Here is a 16,301-nt window from a genome sequence, read left to right as displayed (position 1 = left end):
TGGACACTGCTCACAAAGGTATCCTGGACAGTACTGGTACAAAAGAAACCAGTGTTAAACCAGGCCCAAAGTCAGATGACCTTTAGTCTTAATGAATGTTCAACTGGCAGTCTTTAGTTCTTTGTGTAGCTCTTTCCTCTTTAACCTTAATTTTTATTTCTACTGAAAACCATCCTAATGGGTTTGTAAAGTGTAAAAATTAGTAACTCTGGATATAAAGTTAATTAAGGATGGATGGCAATATTGTTCTTACCAAAGCCAGTTGTGAAATATATCCTGCCTAAACATTTCCAAATAATTTATATTTCTGCTTAAAATGAGCCAAAAATGTTCCCAGTTTCTTAGAGTGGTATCAACTTTACCAGGTGGGATAATGTATATGTAAGTTTATCCTATATTTTAAGTAATTTTAGTTATCACTTGCAGAGTTGATACTAAATTAATCCATAGATAAATAAGTTCAGCCATTAGATTTTACCCCAGTTTTATGAATATATAAGAACATCAAATCAGACAGAAAATTTGAGTCTTTTGATAGCCTTTGGATTCATTGCTATGGCTTAGCTGTAATCTATATATTTTTCAGTGTGGTTTTGTGTAATATGTATATTTTACAGATAAGTAATATGGTCTCAATTTATTAGGATGCTTTAAAAATGTATTTTGTAAATATATTTTATATCAACCGAAGACTGAAGGAAACTTCTTTAAGATCATATTGAAAATTATCTTGGAATAAAATATTCCTGTTTATTTGTTCTTCTGTGTTCTTCATTTTTGCAGGGCTATGTTTGAAGTAAACATGAAAGAAAGAGATGGTGGAAGTGTTACCATTACTAATTTGTCCTCCAAAGCAGTAAAAGCATTTCTTGATTATGCCTATACTGGAAAAACAAAGATAACAGATGATAATGTGGAAATGTTCTTCCAGTTGTCATCATTTCTTCAAGTTTCCTTCCTATCCAAAGCTTGCAGTGACTTTTTAATAAAAAGTATTAATCTTGTCAATTGTTTACAGTTATTATCTATATCAGATAGCTATGGTTCTGCCCGTTTGTTTGACCATGCTTTATACTTTGTTCAACATCACTTTTCTTTATTATTTAAATCCAGTGATTTCTTAGAGATGAATTTTGGAGTACTGCAAAAGTGTCTGGAATCAGATGAATTAAATGTTCCTGAAGAAGAAACTGTACTGAAAGTTGTCCTTAGTTGGACTAAACATAACTTAGAATCAAGGCAAAAACATCTGCCTTATTTGATTAAAAAAGTAAGATTATGTCAGTTATCTGAGGAGACACTTCAAGATTGTCTACTCAATGAAGAGTGTTTACTCAAAAGCACAAACTGTTTTGACATAATCATGGATGCAATTAAGTGTGTGCAAGGTTCTGGTGGACTTTTCCCTGATGCTCGACCATCCACAACTGAAAAATACATATTTGTTCACAAAACTGAGGAAAATGGAGAAGCTCAATATACGTTTTGCTATAATATTAAAAGTGATTCATGGAAGATACTGCCACAGTCACACCTGATTGATTTGCCCGGATCTAGTCTATCTAGTTACGGGGAGAAAATATTCTTGACAGGTGGTTGCAAAGGGCCATGTTGTAGAACAGTTCGGCTTCATATTGCAGAATCATATCACGATGCCACTGATCAAACCTGGTGCTACTGTCCAGTCAAAAATGATTTTTTCCTGGTATCAACTATGAAAACACCAAGAACCATGCATACATCAGTTATGGCTCTCAATAAATTATTTGTCATAGGTGGAAAAACTAGAGGATCTCAGGACATTAAAAGTCTCTTAGATGTTGAATCTTACAATCCTCTTTCCAAAGAATGGGTGTCTGTTAGCCCATTACCCAGGGGCATATACTATCCTGAAGCAAGTGCATGCCAAAATGTAATTTATGTTCTTGGATCAGAGGTAGAAATTACAGATGCTTTTAACCCATCACTTGATTGTTTTTTCAACTACAATGCTACAACTGATCAGTGGTCTGAACTAGTAGCAGAGTTTGGGCAGTTTTTTCATGCAACATTAATTAAAGCTGTCCCAGTAAACTGCACACTCTATATATGTGACCTTTCCACTTATAAGGTTTATAGTTTTTGTCCAGATACTTGTGTTTGGAAGGGTGAAGGATCTTTTGAATGTGCAGGCTTCAATGCAGGTGCAGTTGGAATTGAAGATAAAATTTATATATTAGGTGGTGATTATGCACCAGATGAAATCACAGATGAAGTTCAGGTCTACCACAGCAGCAGGTCTGAGTGGGAAGAAGTTTCACCAATGCCAAGAGCCTTAACTGAATTTTACTGCCAAGTGATTCAGTTTAATAAATACAGAGACCCATGGTTTTCTAATCATTTCTAAAAGTAGTGTATGATTAGACATTCTAAAGCAATTGCAGTTCTAGAAGCCTGCAGTAAATTTATTAACTTTAATTATTGGTGAAAAGGTCTTTACAGCTTAGTAAGATAAAATACACCTTCTATAAGAGAATTACTGTGAATGTATGAATGTATACTATATATGAATTAGCAGTTCCCAGAAACTTTAAAATACACAATACATTTTACCAAAAACTGTATTTAATTTAATCTTGGAGAATCTAGGATATTAGTATTTTCATATATAAGTAAAACTCAGGCTTTGATGTTTTGATTCTTAAAGTACTTTATCCATGACAGAAAAACAAATCACACTTCACAGAACTGTACAATGTAAATGGGAGAAGTCTCTATAGATAGTAAAAATGACTTATTTATACTATATTATATGAAGTGTAAAATATATTAAAGGTGAGAATCCTATCTTGTTACTACAGGTATAAGAGTAGTCGAATTCCTATTTTTTCGTATCATTGTTTAGCTCTTTTTAAGCCCTTTCTTTTCTTTCACTACTTTTCAGTCAGAAAATTTTCTGAAATGAAGTATATTTCCCCAGCCTTCTAAAACTGTACACTAAACATGTTTTAATTTTTTGATTCAACTCTTCAGTAAGAGTATAGTGTACTGTAATGCTGTTGGCAGTTACTGAAATGTCGTAAAATTTGCATGTTCTATTAGTTTTCAGTGTTAGTTGGTCTCAGTTTTTACAGGTATTTTATTTTCTGGCTCAAGCTCAGTAAATTAACTTTCTTGATCTATTTAATCAGTTCAAGTTATACCTGACCTGATTTTATCTTGACATGTAACCCTTTTAGTGATGTTCTTGGATTCTGGGATGGTGGTCCTAAAATACTTTTCTGTATCATTGCCGGGTTCCAATGTAAGCGAGGACATAGAAAATCTGACCTCTAGATAAGTGGATCACTGTTGCTGGCATTTCTTAAACTTTTGCATGTACAAATTTGAGTTGCAGTAAGAAGTTTAAATGTTTCAGTTAGCACCGTGTCAGTTTTCTGTGATGATTTATACCCTCTGTAAAGTGCTGTGTATGTTTTCTTCAGCAAATTATTCATAGTGAATTATTTACTAATTTAAAAATGTGACTGGGCTCTTGGTATTCATAGTAGATATGTGAAACTTGTAACTTATTAGATGTTTAATCATCTCTAACCCAAACAATGAAAGAGAATCATCCTTGTTCTCAGCTAAGATGATTCTGCCTTGTAGGAGGATATGTTTCTTTAAACAGTTTTAACGGTACAGGTATTTTAGGTTTTAGGACCTGATTTATATCTCAGGTAATGTGTAGATTATATTTCTCTGGAATCAAATGAAGTTTCCCATACACTGTACTAAATGTTAATCTGTTGTAAATATTCTTTAGAAGTGGAAATATACCTAAATGAAGGTCCTTTTATTTTACCATATAAATTTATACAATCATAAATTTCAAATATATTTTTCAAAATGAAACAGAATGTTAGACTAAATTATCATGCAATTCCAAAATCAGGGATGGTCCGTAATCAGACGATAGTTGCATAAAAATTCTGTAGAATTGGTATCTCTCTCTCTCTCTCTCTCTCTCTCTCTCTCTCTCTCTCTCTCTCTCTCTCTCTCTCTCTCTCTCTCTCTCTCTCTCGATGTGTGTATGTGTGTTGGGTGCGTAAGAAAGAAAGAAAATTCAGTGGAGGCTTTGTGTGTTAATGTGGCACTTTGAAAACAGGTTATTTGCGAAAGACCATAACACAGTGGGTGACTAAATTGTTAATTTAAACATATATAAACAAATATTTTGAGAAAGGAGCAACTAAAGCAAAATAGAATCTCTTCCTGATGTTGTTTCATTATTATATCTTGATTTCTACCATTCTTTTCACTGACCATTGATTTTTTTAATTTTATTTTTACTTGGAGGATAATTACGATGTGGTGATGGTTTCTGCCCCACATCAACATGAGTCAGCCATAGGCATATATACGTCCCCTCCCTCTCAAGCCTTCCTCCATACCTCACCCCTCTGGGTTGTCACAGAGCAACCACAGCCATTGGTTCCTGATGTTACTAGAAATATCCTTGTTACCAAGGCATAAGTAGCTCCTTCTGCATTTGATTTAAAACACTTTTCAATGCACAAGGCTTTCTTGCCTTAGTTTCCACAATTGCTGCAGGAAACTTGTTGATCGTTTTTCACTTACTGTCACCCCTTTTACATCTGTACCTGAGTGTTCTTCATCAGTTATAACTTAAAAAAGTAGTCTGTCTAGTCATAAAACCTCAAACTCTTCCTTTACTTACTGTTCTTTTCCCTTGACATTATAGCAGTCTGTGCTGGGCTTGGCTCTCTTGGCAATTAATCTTGTTCTCTCCAATTTTGCATCATCTGGTAAAGGGAACACTTTCACTTGATCTACTGAATGGTTATTGAAAAATGGTTCTGGGTGTTCAAAATCCTCAAGGAACTCAGGCACATGTACGCATGGTCATTGAGTTAACTGGTATCATTCTGATCTTGCCACTTTGGCTTCACCAAGAACCACATATATTATTTCTGGCCTGACCCTCTATTCTCGATCTTTTGCAAGTCTCGGTGATCTTTCAAGTCTATTCTGCTACCCAGGAGGAGCCGTTTTTTCTGTCTGTAAGATTAGAAAACAATACCCCTTTATGACTTCTTCCCTTAGTCTTTTTTTTTTTTTGTTTTTAAAGTTTCCCTTCCTTTCATTATCATCCTTCAGTCTGCTGCATTGTAAGAGACAAAATAATTAAGCTCATTATCCAGATTGCTTTCATTCTTGTAGCAAAATTCTAAGTAACATTTCCAAATTCTTTATCATTTGTCCTGGTAAATGGATTACGCATGCAAAAAAAAATTGCAGTATTGTAATATCCTAGTGTCCGCTAAAATTGAAAGTAGTTATGTGTCATTATTAAACATAAAAAATTCAACATTTATATGATATCAAAGTTAATAAACATTTTTAGAACTATCTTCAAAGTTGATTTATAATGTAGAGCACCTGTTCATCTATTGCCTGTGAAACAAAAGCAGTATGAAGAATATTTGCATAATCAAATTAGCTGCATTCATATAATAATCAATGTTGGTTTGGGGAGGGAAAGCAGTCTTTATCACAACAGTATTCATTATATGTTACTCTTGAAAGCTAGAATATTATTTGAGAGCAACCACATCCTGCAACATGATTCCATTTTCCCCAGATACCAAGAAGAGCAATTAAATGTGTGTTCAGGGTACCTAAAAGAAGGCATCTGACTTGAAAATCAGAGTCAAATATAGAGGGAGACATCTGTTTATCTTTTAAGAGTTGGAAGCAGTAAATGTAGTGGTTAAATATATTGTTGAATATACTTTGGATCATCACTCTCAGTTTAATTGGATCCAGTGTTTGGAAACCCATATATTTAGAATTGAATGTGTAAGAACAAAAAATGCCTTCCAATGGGCAGCTCTTAAGGGCAATCTAAAAACGAAGGCTAAAGTTTACAAGGAAGCCAGTTTCTGTTCAACATAACAAAATTCACTCCACTTTATAAAGCCATATTTGGAATAAGACTAAATATAAAAAACTGGCATGTGGCAGAGAACTAGCCCAAATATATTCTTACACAGGAGTATACCAAAGATTTCTATATTTTATTTGCACATTTTGATTGTAATACTTTTCTGCCTTTTGACTAATTGCTTCCTCCAGTTTGTTTAGCATTTAGGCATTCTGAGTAACTTGATTTTAATGTCTGCATACTCAAGATTTCAATAAGATGTATCATAAAATTACATCATTTTAGGAGCATTCTTGTTGAAGGAAATTCATTCTTTTTTTAAAAAAAATCAGTTAGGAAAAACTCTATAAAGGGTGTTGACATTTATAGTGAGCTGCTAATAGGGATTTCTTCTTCTGTTTACCATAAGTGCACATTTGTTTTACAGTGAATAGAAACTGAAAAACCATTACCTAAAATTTTGTCCTGAATTATTATTGTTCTTATTTCACTGCAAATGTAGCTATATAGCTATATGTAGTGAATCTAGATAAAGATTATGTGACTTAAAAGATATCTTTAATTTTTAAAAATCTATGTTTACAAATTATATTTGATTAAACTAAGATGATTAAATTTGATTTATAAATAGGGATTTTAATCACAGCATGGTATTACACACTGATCAAGAGGTAACTTTTCTAAATCATAGATTCGTATTCAAATTTGAAGATAACCTTAGAATCTAATACAGCTTCCAGCCTTGTATAGAAAACTCCTCTAAATTCTAAAATACCCTTGATAGACGATTTTCCTTTCAAATTCTAATTCAGTTCTTTCAGGGTAAAGTGCTCACTACCTCCATTTTTAAACAGGTCTATTAGAAAGTTCTTCCTAAGGTTGAAAGCAACTCTGCCTCCCTGTAATAACTTTCAGTACTTGATCTTAGGTTGCTGTCTCCATAAGTATTGGAAATAGCATGTCTTCCATTCCTCTAAAATCAGTTCTCACTTTCCTTCTTGTTCAAGTTAGCACTTTAAAACTTGCCACAGTGGCCAAGGTTACATACATTCTGCATGTACATTTGCCTCAGAAAAATCCATCCTAGCTCTGTTACTTTTTTGGTGTGTTGAGCATGATGAGCATTGCATAATCTTCTAATATAGCACTTCGTTCCCTTAATCAGTTTTTATAAATTCAGTGTGAGCTAGAGCCTTGCTATTTCTCCTTCTATTGACTATCAGCATAATCACAAACATGTTTCCTGGGAGAGGAATTCTGAAGCCAGATTTTAATGTCTTTTGATCATTTGTCATTAGATACGGTTTTCAGAATTTTAATAATACTTCTGAAAGAGACTAAAGCATATACAAAAAATAGAAACCAAAGCAGTCACTAACTAGCTCAACAGATTTTGTTGTTGTTTCCAAGGGTAACAAGGTTGCCAGAATTACTTAAAGAGTACAACTCTCTGAGTATTACGTTGTAGTGTAAATACTTGTTTACATATCTATCTTATTTAATTGGAAACTCTTAGGAGTAGGGATATTATCATTTCTGGACCTATCAATTAGCACAATGCTTGCATATAAATAAGGCATCTAATAAGCTAACATTCTATCAAGCCAATATATGAAGCAAAATTTATTATAGTTTTATTGTTTCTGAATGGGTTAGACTTAACTGCATATTTTGCAATTTTCATGTACAAAAAATTGATTTACATTAGGATTTTACATTTAAGAATGCTACACATTGTACTTTAGTTATCAATGTATGTGTTAATTCTTTTTGTAATACTTGATATCCTTATGTTAAAAGTCTGGGTTAGCTAATTTATACAACTTTTTGTTAGTATATGTTGTATATCTTTGTTAGTATATGGAAAAATTAATAATGAAGTACTTTTTATTTGAGAATGAAATTGCATTACACAGTACATTGCCCACATTTGGAGAACATGTATAGTTGGTTGTATAGTTGTGTTGTATATGTATATTTGGTACTTGAAAGTAAAATTATACTTTCAAAGTAATTAATTGAACTTCTTTAGTGCTTAAGAAATATTTGTTCTTGAATTTTAATTATAATATTTAATTCTGTGTTTCCTTTCAAATGCAGTAATAGATAAGACAATGACTGAAAGTATCATTAGTAGACACACAACCCCCGTTTCCCCTACAAGAACACAATAACTTTAGTGACCGTTTTCCCACAGGGGAGACTGTGCAAAGCTACTTAATTTTGCATACATAAGTGATTTATTTCATTTTCTATTAGTAGAATATGGGCATTTACCATATGCTGTGAGAAATAAAATCATTTTTTTCAGGTCCATGTTAACCATGTTAATATGTAGTAAACAATTCAATTATATAAAATAATTATTAATGTATTAAAATGTATCTCAGAAAAGAATATATATTATTTGTATTTATTGTTACTAGAAATAAAAAAGTTTGAAAAAGATGAATGCTAAGGCTCTCATTTTCTTGCCACCCCCTTCCCCAGATGCCCTGAGTGGCTCTGATGAATTTCAGAATTCCTGAGAGAGTGGTGGTGGAGGTGGGGTTACTGTTAGAAGGGGCTCTGTAACTGTGGACAGTAGCATAGACTTCAAGGTGGACATGTTGAGCTGAGTGAATAAAATGCAGTTAGATTTGAAATGAATCATAGATGGGGAGAGACTTTGAGGCTCTGCATGAGCTAAGAAAGAACAGACGACATGTCCGTGAGCCACAAGTGAAAGCAGTAGAAGCTAGCTGAATGTCCAAGGTCAGGCACTGTCCAACCCTACTTCGACGGGACATCAGCAACACAAGAATCAGCCAAGTGCCACGGTATAAGCCTCCTTCCTACCTAATATGTACAGCTGAGCTAGTGAAGAGGTCCAGAGTCTTGAGAGACTAAATCATACCATAACAAGACATATTTTAAGATGTTTACATTAGATGCTGTCTTAATTCCAGTTCAATTTTTCCTCTTTCTGGACAGGCCCATTTGCCATCACATTTCTGGTTTTCCTATGTGATCAGTTGTGATTTACTAAACAACCTTGACTCCCAAACCCTCTTGTAGAATACTGTTCAGCTTGAAACAGTTGATCTACAGAAACCTAACCCTTAAAAAATCAACTGTTCTATCCCACATGCTTGCATAATGCTAGTTGCTTTCTCTTCATTTCTTAGGCTCTCCTATCAAATCCTTGGTCCAACCTTACTGCTCCAGACTTCTTCCCTTATTACCTCCAATTCTCCTTGTGCTTCCTTCCAGCTTCTGTAGTTTACTTTGCCAGCAAATAGTGAATGACTCACCTCCTTCTCTTTAATCTCTGTAGTTAATTTAAAATGCAAGGATATTGGAGAGAATTTGCCTGTTACCAGGTTGTTGGGGATGCTCCCCCGAAACCAGAGGTCTCTCTTGGTCAGCATTTTAATACTTGCAAGTTTTCTTCTTAAGTCATTAAATAGAATGGTTCATAATCTCAGGCTGATGCATTGGCATTTGAAGTTCTTTTCCTGAATTCTGAACTGCCTGAGTTTATCCTTCTCACTACAAAACAAAAGCCCCTCAAAGACAAAATTTAATCTCTATACTCAGAAAATAAATGGCAAAACACATTTAAACAATTACTTAATATTGTGTTACAGGCTCTTATTCAGTTACAGTGTAAGTTGCAAATTTTTTTTGTCAAAAACTAGCAATTTGGCCAATATAAAGACTGATATATATGTACATTTTTCAGAGAAAAAATAATCCTAAAACGTAATTACTTTTTTCACTATGAATATGGAATTTCAAAGTAATATTTATAAAGTGCTTTGAGGTTTTTGAAACTACAAAATATTGAATTTTTAGACAATGTGGCACTAAACCAATCTACCTAGTGAATATTAATTAAAACTGCAATTTATTTTAATTACTTTTATAAAATCTATGTTTCCAGGGTAAAGTTTCCTTGGACTTATTAAATTTTGCAATTTTGAAGACTTCTATGAAGCTTAATGAAACTAAACCTAAAATAGCAAACAATATTCAGGAAAAAACTTAAGAAATATGTGGAGCCACCTTAAAATATTTAACATATCATCATAGTGTTTATAAAGTTAGATTTCACCGCACCTTACAAATATTTTTGCATTTCTTCCAAATTCAGGGCTTGTTTAACCTGATTCTGTTCTAGTAGTAATTAGTGAGTACTTCCATGAGAAATTAATTACCCTTACCTAACTTTGAGTAAAATACATGGTGGAAAGTTAGTTTAACATTTTCAATCAAGAAAAGCCTTTCTCTAGCCTTTTCATTTAAAAATACAACTAGCCTAATTTTTTCCTTTAGAGATTAACCATCTTTTATGTTATGAAACATTAATTGTAATTTGAAAAAACTTTTAAAACAACTTTCAACAAATGAGTAATTTTTTGTTTCCTTTACAAATAGTGTTCAACTTGTGATCTGTTCCTGAAGGAGTGAAATATACCACAATATTCTTCCATTTAAATACAATTCACATTTCACTTACAAGCACAAATTAATGAACACTTGTTTCTAGGAATTTTCACAAAGAGAATTATTCTAGTAGTTTAAAGCATCTAAGTTTCTTTCCTTATAAATGAAATATTAAGCTCTAACCAATAATTTCTGTTATGGGATGTCTACCCAGGAATATATGTGTCAGGCAGTGTTCCTTAAAGTTTCCTCCAAAACAAACAGGTCATCTGGGAGTCCCATTAAAAGTATTGAATCCAAGGGGAGGTGCTGCCAGGCTAGCAGGAAACATCCAACTCCCTGTGATACTAGATGAATGGAAAACTCAGATTTAAATAAAGTACTAACAAGGAATTGTCCTTAATTTTTGTACTTTGTAGCATTCCTCAAATTCCTTTCACATCTTCCCTTACTGTAAAAACTGCATTTAAGTTAGAAAATGAAGCAACTGAAGAGGAAAAAGAAATTTCAGTGTACAAGACCCTTTTGAAAGAAATTACAGAAATGAAGGAAGTAATTTTTTCTAAGCAGCTTAATACAACAATTAATGTGATTAAGGGAATGACTTGGGAGGAGATTGCACAGTGTGTGAATGCTATAGGGTAAGGAGAATAGAAAACAGGGACAGAAGTGAAAAAAAGGTACCTTGACTGGCGAGCCCTTATGAAGAGAAAGAAGATGAAGGCGAACATTAAGCTAGCTAGTTCAGGGTTTCCCCTGCCCACATCTGATTTAGATGACTCTCTCACTGAAGAGAGAGATGAAAAGATTGTATTCCGAAGTGATGCAAATTTTGATTGGCAAAATGGGGCAGATTTCAGGGATGCAGGTGGATCCTGAGGTCAAGGAAGAAAAGGAAGAAAGAGATCCCCAGAGTCCTGAATTTGAGATTGAAGAGGAAGGAGAAATGTCATCAGTCATACCAGATTCCAGAAGGAAAATGAACTTCCTGATTTCCCCCACATTGATGAATTTTTTACTCTGAACTCAATACCATCTAGGTCTGCATATGATGAGCCCCATTTGCTTGTAAACATAGAGAAACAGAAACTAGAATTGGAAAAACAAAGGCTTGATATTGAGGTTGAAAGACTGCAGGTAAAGAAGGAATGCCTACAGATTGAGAAAGAGGCTGCGACATTTAGACATGGAGCATGAGCGACTTCAGCTGGAAAAGGAGCGGTTGCAGATTGAAAGAGAGAAGCTGAGGTTACAGATAGTCAACTCAGAGAAGCCATCTTTGGAAAGTGAACTTGGTCAAGGGGTAAAGTCCATACATCAACCACAGGATATAGAAACCGAGAAGTTAAAACTTGAGAGAGAATGCTTACAACTGGAAAAAGATAGGCTGCAGCTTGGAATCTGAATCCGAGAAGCTGCAGATTGAAAAGAAATGCTTTCAAGTAGTAAGAGACTATGAATTCAGAAGGAAAGACACTTGCAGTGATTTATTTAGGTCTCCATTAATCAAATGTTTGTAAAGCATAAGTTTAGGTTTTAAAATGGTTGCAGGATTAGCTGTATTGTTGGTTTTTTCCCCTGTTTAATATTAGTGTTTTCAATACGAAAAAAGATAATTATTGGTGGGTAATATATGCTTAAGTCTTCTAGGAAAACTCTGTGCCCTAGCATAAACAGTAGAGCAGAAATTGTTGTACTATACACTTTAATTTAGTAAAATTACACACAGTCTTGTATAATCTAAGCACTCAGAGTTTACAATTATGTCTGTGTAAAATTCTAGCTCAGTAGTTGTCAACTGGGGGTGACTTTGGCCCCCAAAAGATATTTGACAATATCTGGCGACATTTTTTGGTTGTCAGAATTGGAAAGTTGGACACATTGCTCCTGGCATGCAGTAGGTAGAGGCTAGGGATGCCTACATCCTGCAATGCACAGGACAGTTCCCACCCTCCACCCCCCCCCCCAAAAAAAATGATCAAACCCTAAATAGCAATGTTGCTGAAGTTGAGGAACCCTGTCTTAGCCTAGTTGAGCACCTCTTTAGCTTTGTTTCAGTTTTAGAATATTAAAATACCACAGATATCTATGTGGGAATTACTCAAGTGGCCCAACACTTGAACTCTGAAACAGTACTATATAGTATGTTGACTATAGGAAGTGATGAAGATTATAGATGTTTTATTCTTTTGTTTCCATCTGTACATAGTGTGAGAGAAAATAATGTAGGCAACATAGAAGTTGTCTAAAATGAGTTACTTTCCAAAGCAGTTCACTCATCTAGCTATTGGTGCTTTAGAAACAGCACACATTTTTGTAGGCTTTATGCTTTCTTCTGTGACTCCATTGACTAAGCCAGTAGTTTAGACAAAAATTGTGGTTTCTACCATGTACTGAAATCTTAATATACTTGGTTGAAGTTAGCAAGAATGTTACCAATTTAAAAATTGTGTAGATAATCAATGAATTGGAACTCATCAAGTGGTCATTTGATTTTTAAAATAGATAATAGCTATTTGGAACTGGGAGTGGGGATGGGGGAGAATGTCCTCTGTATCCAATAGTAATTATGATGGTGATGAAATAGTGATAGTAGTGGTATATATGAATTAGGGAAGCACTTATTGCACACTATCTGACATAATCTGTAGAAAAAGTCTTGAGAGTAGTATCATTATTCCTGAATCTGAGACTTAGAGAAGTCATACTTCTCTTAAATGACTGATTTCATATATCATGATGCATTTTGTCTTTGTTCTTCCCTGTGAAATAAAGTTTGTATCTTTAGTCAGTCATTTTGGTATTTATTCTGAGACCAAGGGTTTACTTAATCTGGTGGTTTGCCTTCAGTCCCCTAAAAGTACTTTTTCCACTGTCCAGAAGATTGTAATGCACACTAACGTGGAGAATCACTGCATGAGATCACTTTGTATTTTCTCATTTCCTATATGTAGTCTTAGTACATCTCTTCTATTGACAGATACTACTTTGGTTCTAAATTGATTCTTGTTAATTTAAGAATATCTTGAAACCAAATTTAGAAAAAAGCTAACACCTATCCAACTCAAACTCTCCCAGAAAATTGCAGAGGAACGTACACTCCCAAACTCGTTCTATTACGCCACCATCACCCTACTACCAAAAACAGACAAAGAAGTCACAAAAAAATAAAAATACAGGCCAATATATCACTGATGAACATAGATGCAAAAATTCTGAACAAAATTCTAGCAAACAGAATCCAACAACATACTAAAAAGATCATATATCATGACCAATTGGGCTTTATCCCAGGGATGCAAGGATTCTTCAATATTAGCAAATCAATCAATATGATACACCACATTAACAAGTTGAAAGATAAAAGCCATATGATTATCTCAACAGATGCAGAGAAAGCCTTTGACAAAATTCAACACCATTTATGATTAAAAACTCTCCAGGAAACAGGCATAAAAGGAACATACCTCAACATAATAAGAGTGATATATGATAAACCCATAGCCAACATTATCCTCAATGATGAAAAGTGGAAAGCATTTCCATTAAAGTCAGGAAGAAGACAAAGGTGCCCATTCAACACAGCTTTGGATGCTTTAGCCACAGCAATCACAGAAGAAAAAGAAATAAAAGGACTCCAGATTGGAAAAGAAGAAGTAAAACTTTGTTTGCAGATGATATGATCCTCCACATAGAAAACACTAAAGACACCACCAGAAAATTACTAGAGCTAATCAATGAATAAAGCAAAGTTGCAGGATATAAAATTAACACACAGAAATCCCTTGCATTCCTATACACTAAGAAAACAGAAAGAGAAATTAAGGAAACAGTTCCATTCATCATTGCAAGGAAAAGAATAAAATACTTAGGACTAAATCTACCTAAAGAAACAAAAGACCTATGTATAGGAAACTATAAAATGCTGATGAAAGAAATCAAAGATGACACAAATAGATGGAGAAGTATACCATGTTCATGAACCAGAAGAATCAATATAGTGAAAATGAGTGTACTATCCAAAGTAATCTATAGATTCAGTTCAATCCCTATCAAGCTACCAATGGTATTTTTCACAAAACTAGAACAAATAATTCTACAAATTGTATGGAAATACAAAAAAACTTCAAATAGCCAAAGCAATCTTGAAAAAGAATGGAACTGGAAGAATCAACTTTCCTGACTTCAGACTATACTACAAAGTTAGTCATCAATACAGTATGGTACTGGGACAAAGACAGAAACATAGATCAATGTATCAAAATAGAAAGCCCAGAGATAAACCCATACACCTATGAACACATACAATGAATGAAAATGTACAATGACGTGAAAATATACAATGGAGGTGAAAATATACAATGAAGAAAAGACAATCTTTTCAACAAGAGGTGCTGGGAAAACTGGTAAACCACCTGTAAAAGAATTAAACTAGAACACTTTCTAACACCATACACAGAAATAAACTCAAAATGGATTAAAGATCTAAATGTAAGACCAGAAACTATAAAACTCCTAGAGGAAAACAAAGGCAAAACACTCCCTAACATAAATAACAGCAAGATCCTCTATGACCCAACTCCCATAGTAATGGAAAAAAAGCAAAAATAAACAAATGGGACCTAATTAAATTTAAAAGCTTTTGCACAATGACGGAAACTATAGGCAAGTAAAAAGGCAGTCTTTAGAATGGGAGAAAATAATAACAAATGAAACAACTGACAAAGAATTAATCCCTAAACTATGCAAGCAGCTCAAGATGCTCACTACCAGAAAAATAAATAGCCCAATCAAAAAATGGGCCAAAGAACTAAACAGACATTTCTCCAAGGAAGACATACAGATGACTAACAAACACACGAAAACATGCTCAACATCACTCATTATCAGAGAAATGCAAGTCAAAACCACAATGAGGTACCATCTCACGCCAGTCAGAATGGCTGCTGTCAAAAAATCTATGTACAATAAATGATGGAGAGGGTGTGGAGAAAAGGGAACCCTTTAACCCTGTTGGTGGGAATGCAAACTAGTACAGCCACTATGGAGAACAGTGTGGAGATTCCTTTAAAAACTGGAAATAGAACTGCCATACGACCCAGAAATCCCACTGCTGGGCATACACACCGAGGAAACCAGAATTGAAAGAGACACGTGTACCCCAATGTTCATTGCAGCACTGTTTACAATAGCTAGGACAGGAAAACAACCTAGATGTCTATCCGTAGACGAATGGATAAGAAAGTTGTGGTACACATACACAATGACTATTACTCTTCTATTAAGAAGAATGCATTTGAATCTGTTCTAATGAGATGGATAAAACTGGAGCCTATTATACAGAGTGAAGTAAGTCAGAAAGAAAAACACCAATACAGTATATTAGCACATATATGTGAATTTAGAAAGATGGTAACAACAACCTTATATACGAGACAGTAAAAGAGACACACATATAAAGAACAGACTTTTGGACTTTGTGGGAAAAGGGGAGGGTGGGATGATTTGAGAGAATAACATTGAAACATGTATATTACCATATTTGAAATAGATGAACAGTCCAAGTTCAACGCATGAAAAGGGCACTCAAAGCTGGTGCACTGGGACAACCTAGAGGGATGGGATGGGGAGGGAAGTGGGAGGGGGAGTTCAGGATAGGGGACACACGTACACCTGTGGCTGATTCATGTCAATGTATGGCAAAGAAACACCACAATATTGTAAAGTAATTAGCCTCCAATTAAAATAAATTTAAAATATATTATAAAAATGAAAAAAAAATATCTTAAAAACCGTATGTGACATTTGAGTATGGGTATATAAGGCAAAAATATACATCTTAGTTACCTTGCATTTGAAATAGTGTTATTTTTCTATAATTGAAATAACTGCTACCATAGGATAAAAAAATACCTAATCCAGGACCTTATCCTTAGAAATTTTC

General features: G+C 34.1%; 1 protein-coding gene and 1 pseudogene across 1 annotated transcript in view; both read left to right on the top strand.

Moving 5' to 3' along the window:
• The window catches only part of KBTBD3 (kelch repeat and BTB domain containing 3), a 56,481-nt gene extending 48,138 nt beyond the window's left edge, over positions 1–8,343 (top strand). The window contains exon 3 of the mRNA XM_065944204.1: positions 784–8,343. Within this exon, the coding sequence (XP_065800276.1) occupies positions 784–2,386 (1,603 nt within the window). The 3' untranslated portion in view covers positions 2,387–8,343. The remainder of the gene's footprint in view (positions 1–783) is intronic.
• A 331-nt stretch (positions 8,344–8,674) lies between these two features.
• On the top strand, positions 8,675–11,843 carry LOC136175981 (myb/SANT-like DNA-binding domain-containing protein 4 pseudogene; annotated as a pseudogene).
• Positions 11,844–16,301: the final 4,458 nt, after the last annotated feature.

Source organism: Muntiacus reevesi, chromosome 9 (genome assembly GCF_963930625.1).
Source record: "Muntiacus reevesi chromosome 9, mMunRee1.1, whole genome shotgun sequence".
Lineage (NCBI taxonomy): Eukaryota > Metazoa > Chordata > Mammalia > Artiodactyla > Cervidae > Muntiacus > Muntiacus reevesi.
This window is presented reverse-complemented; position numbering and strand designations above follow the sequence as displayed.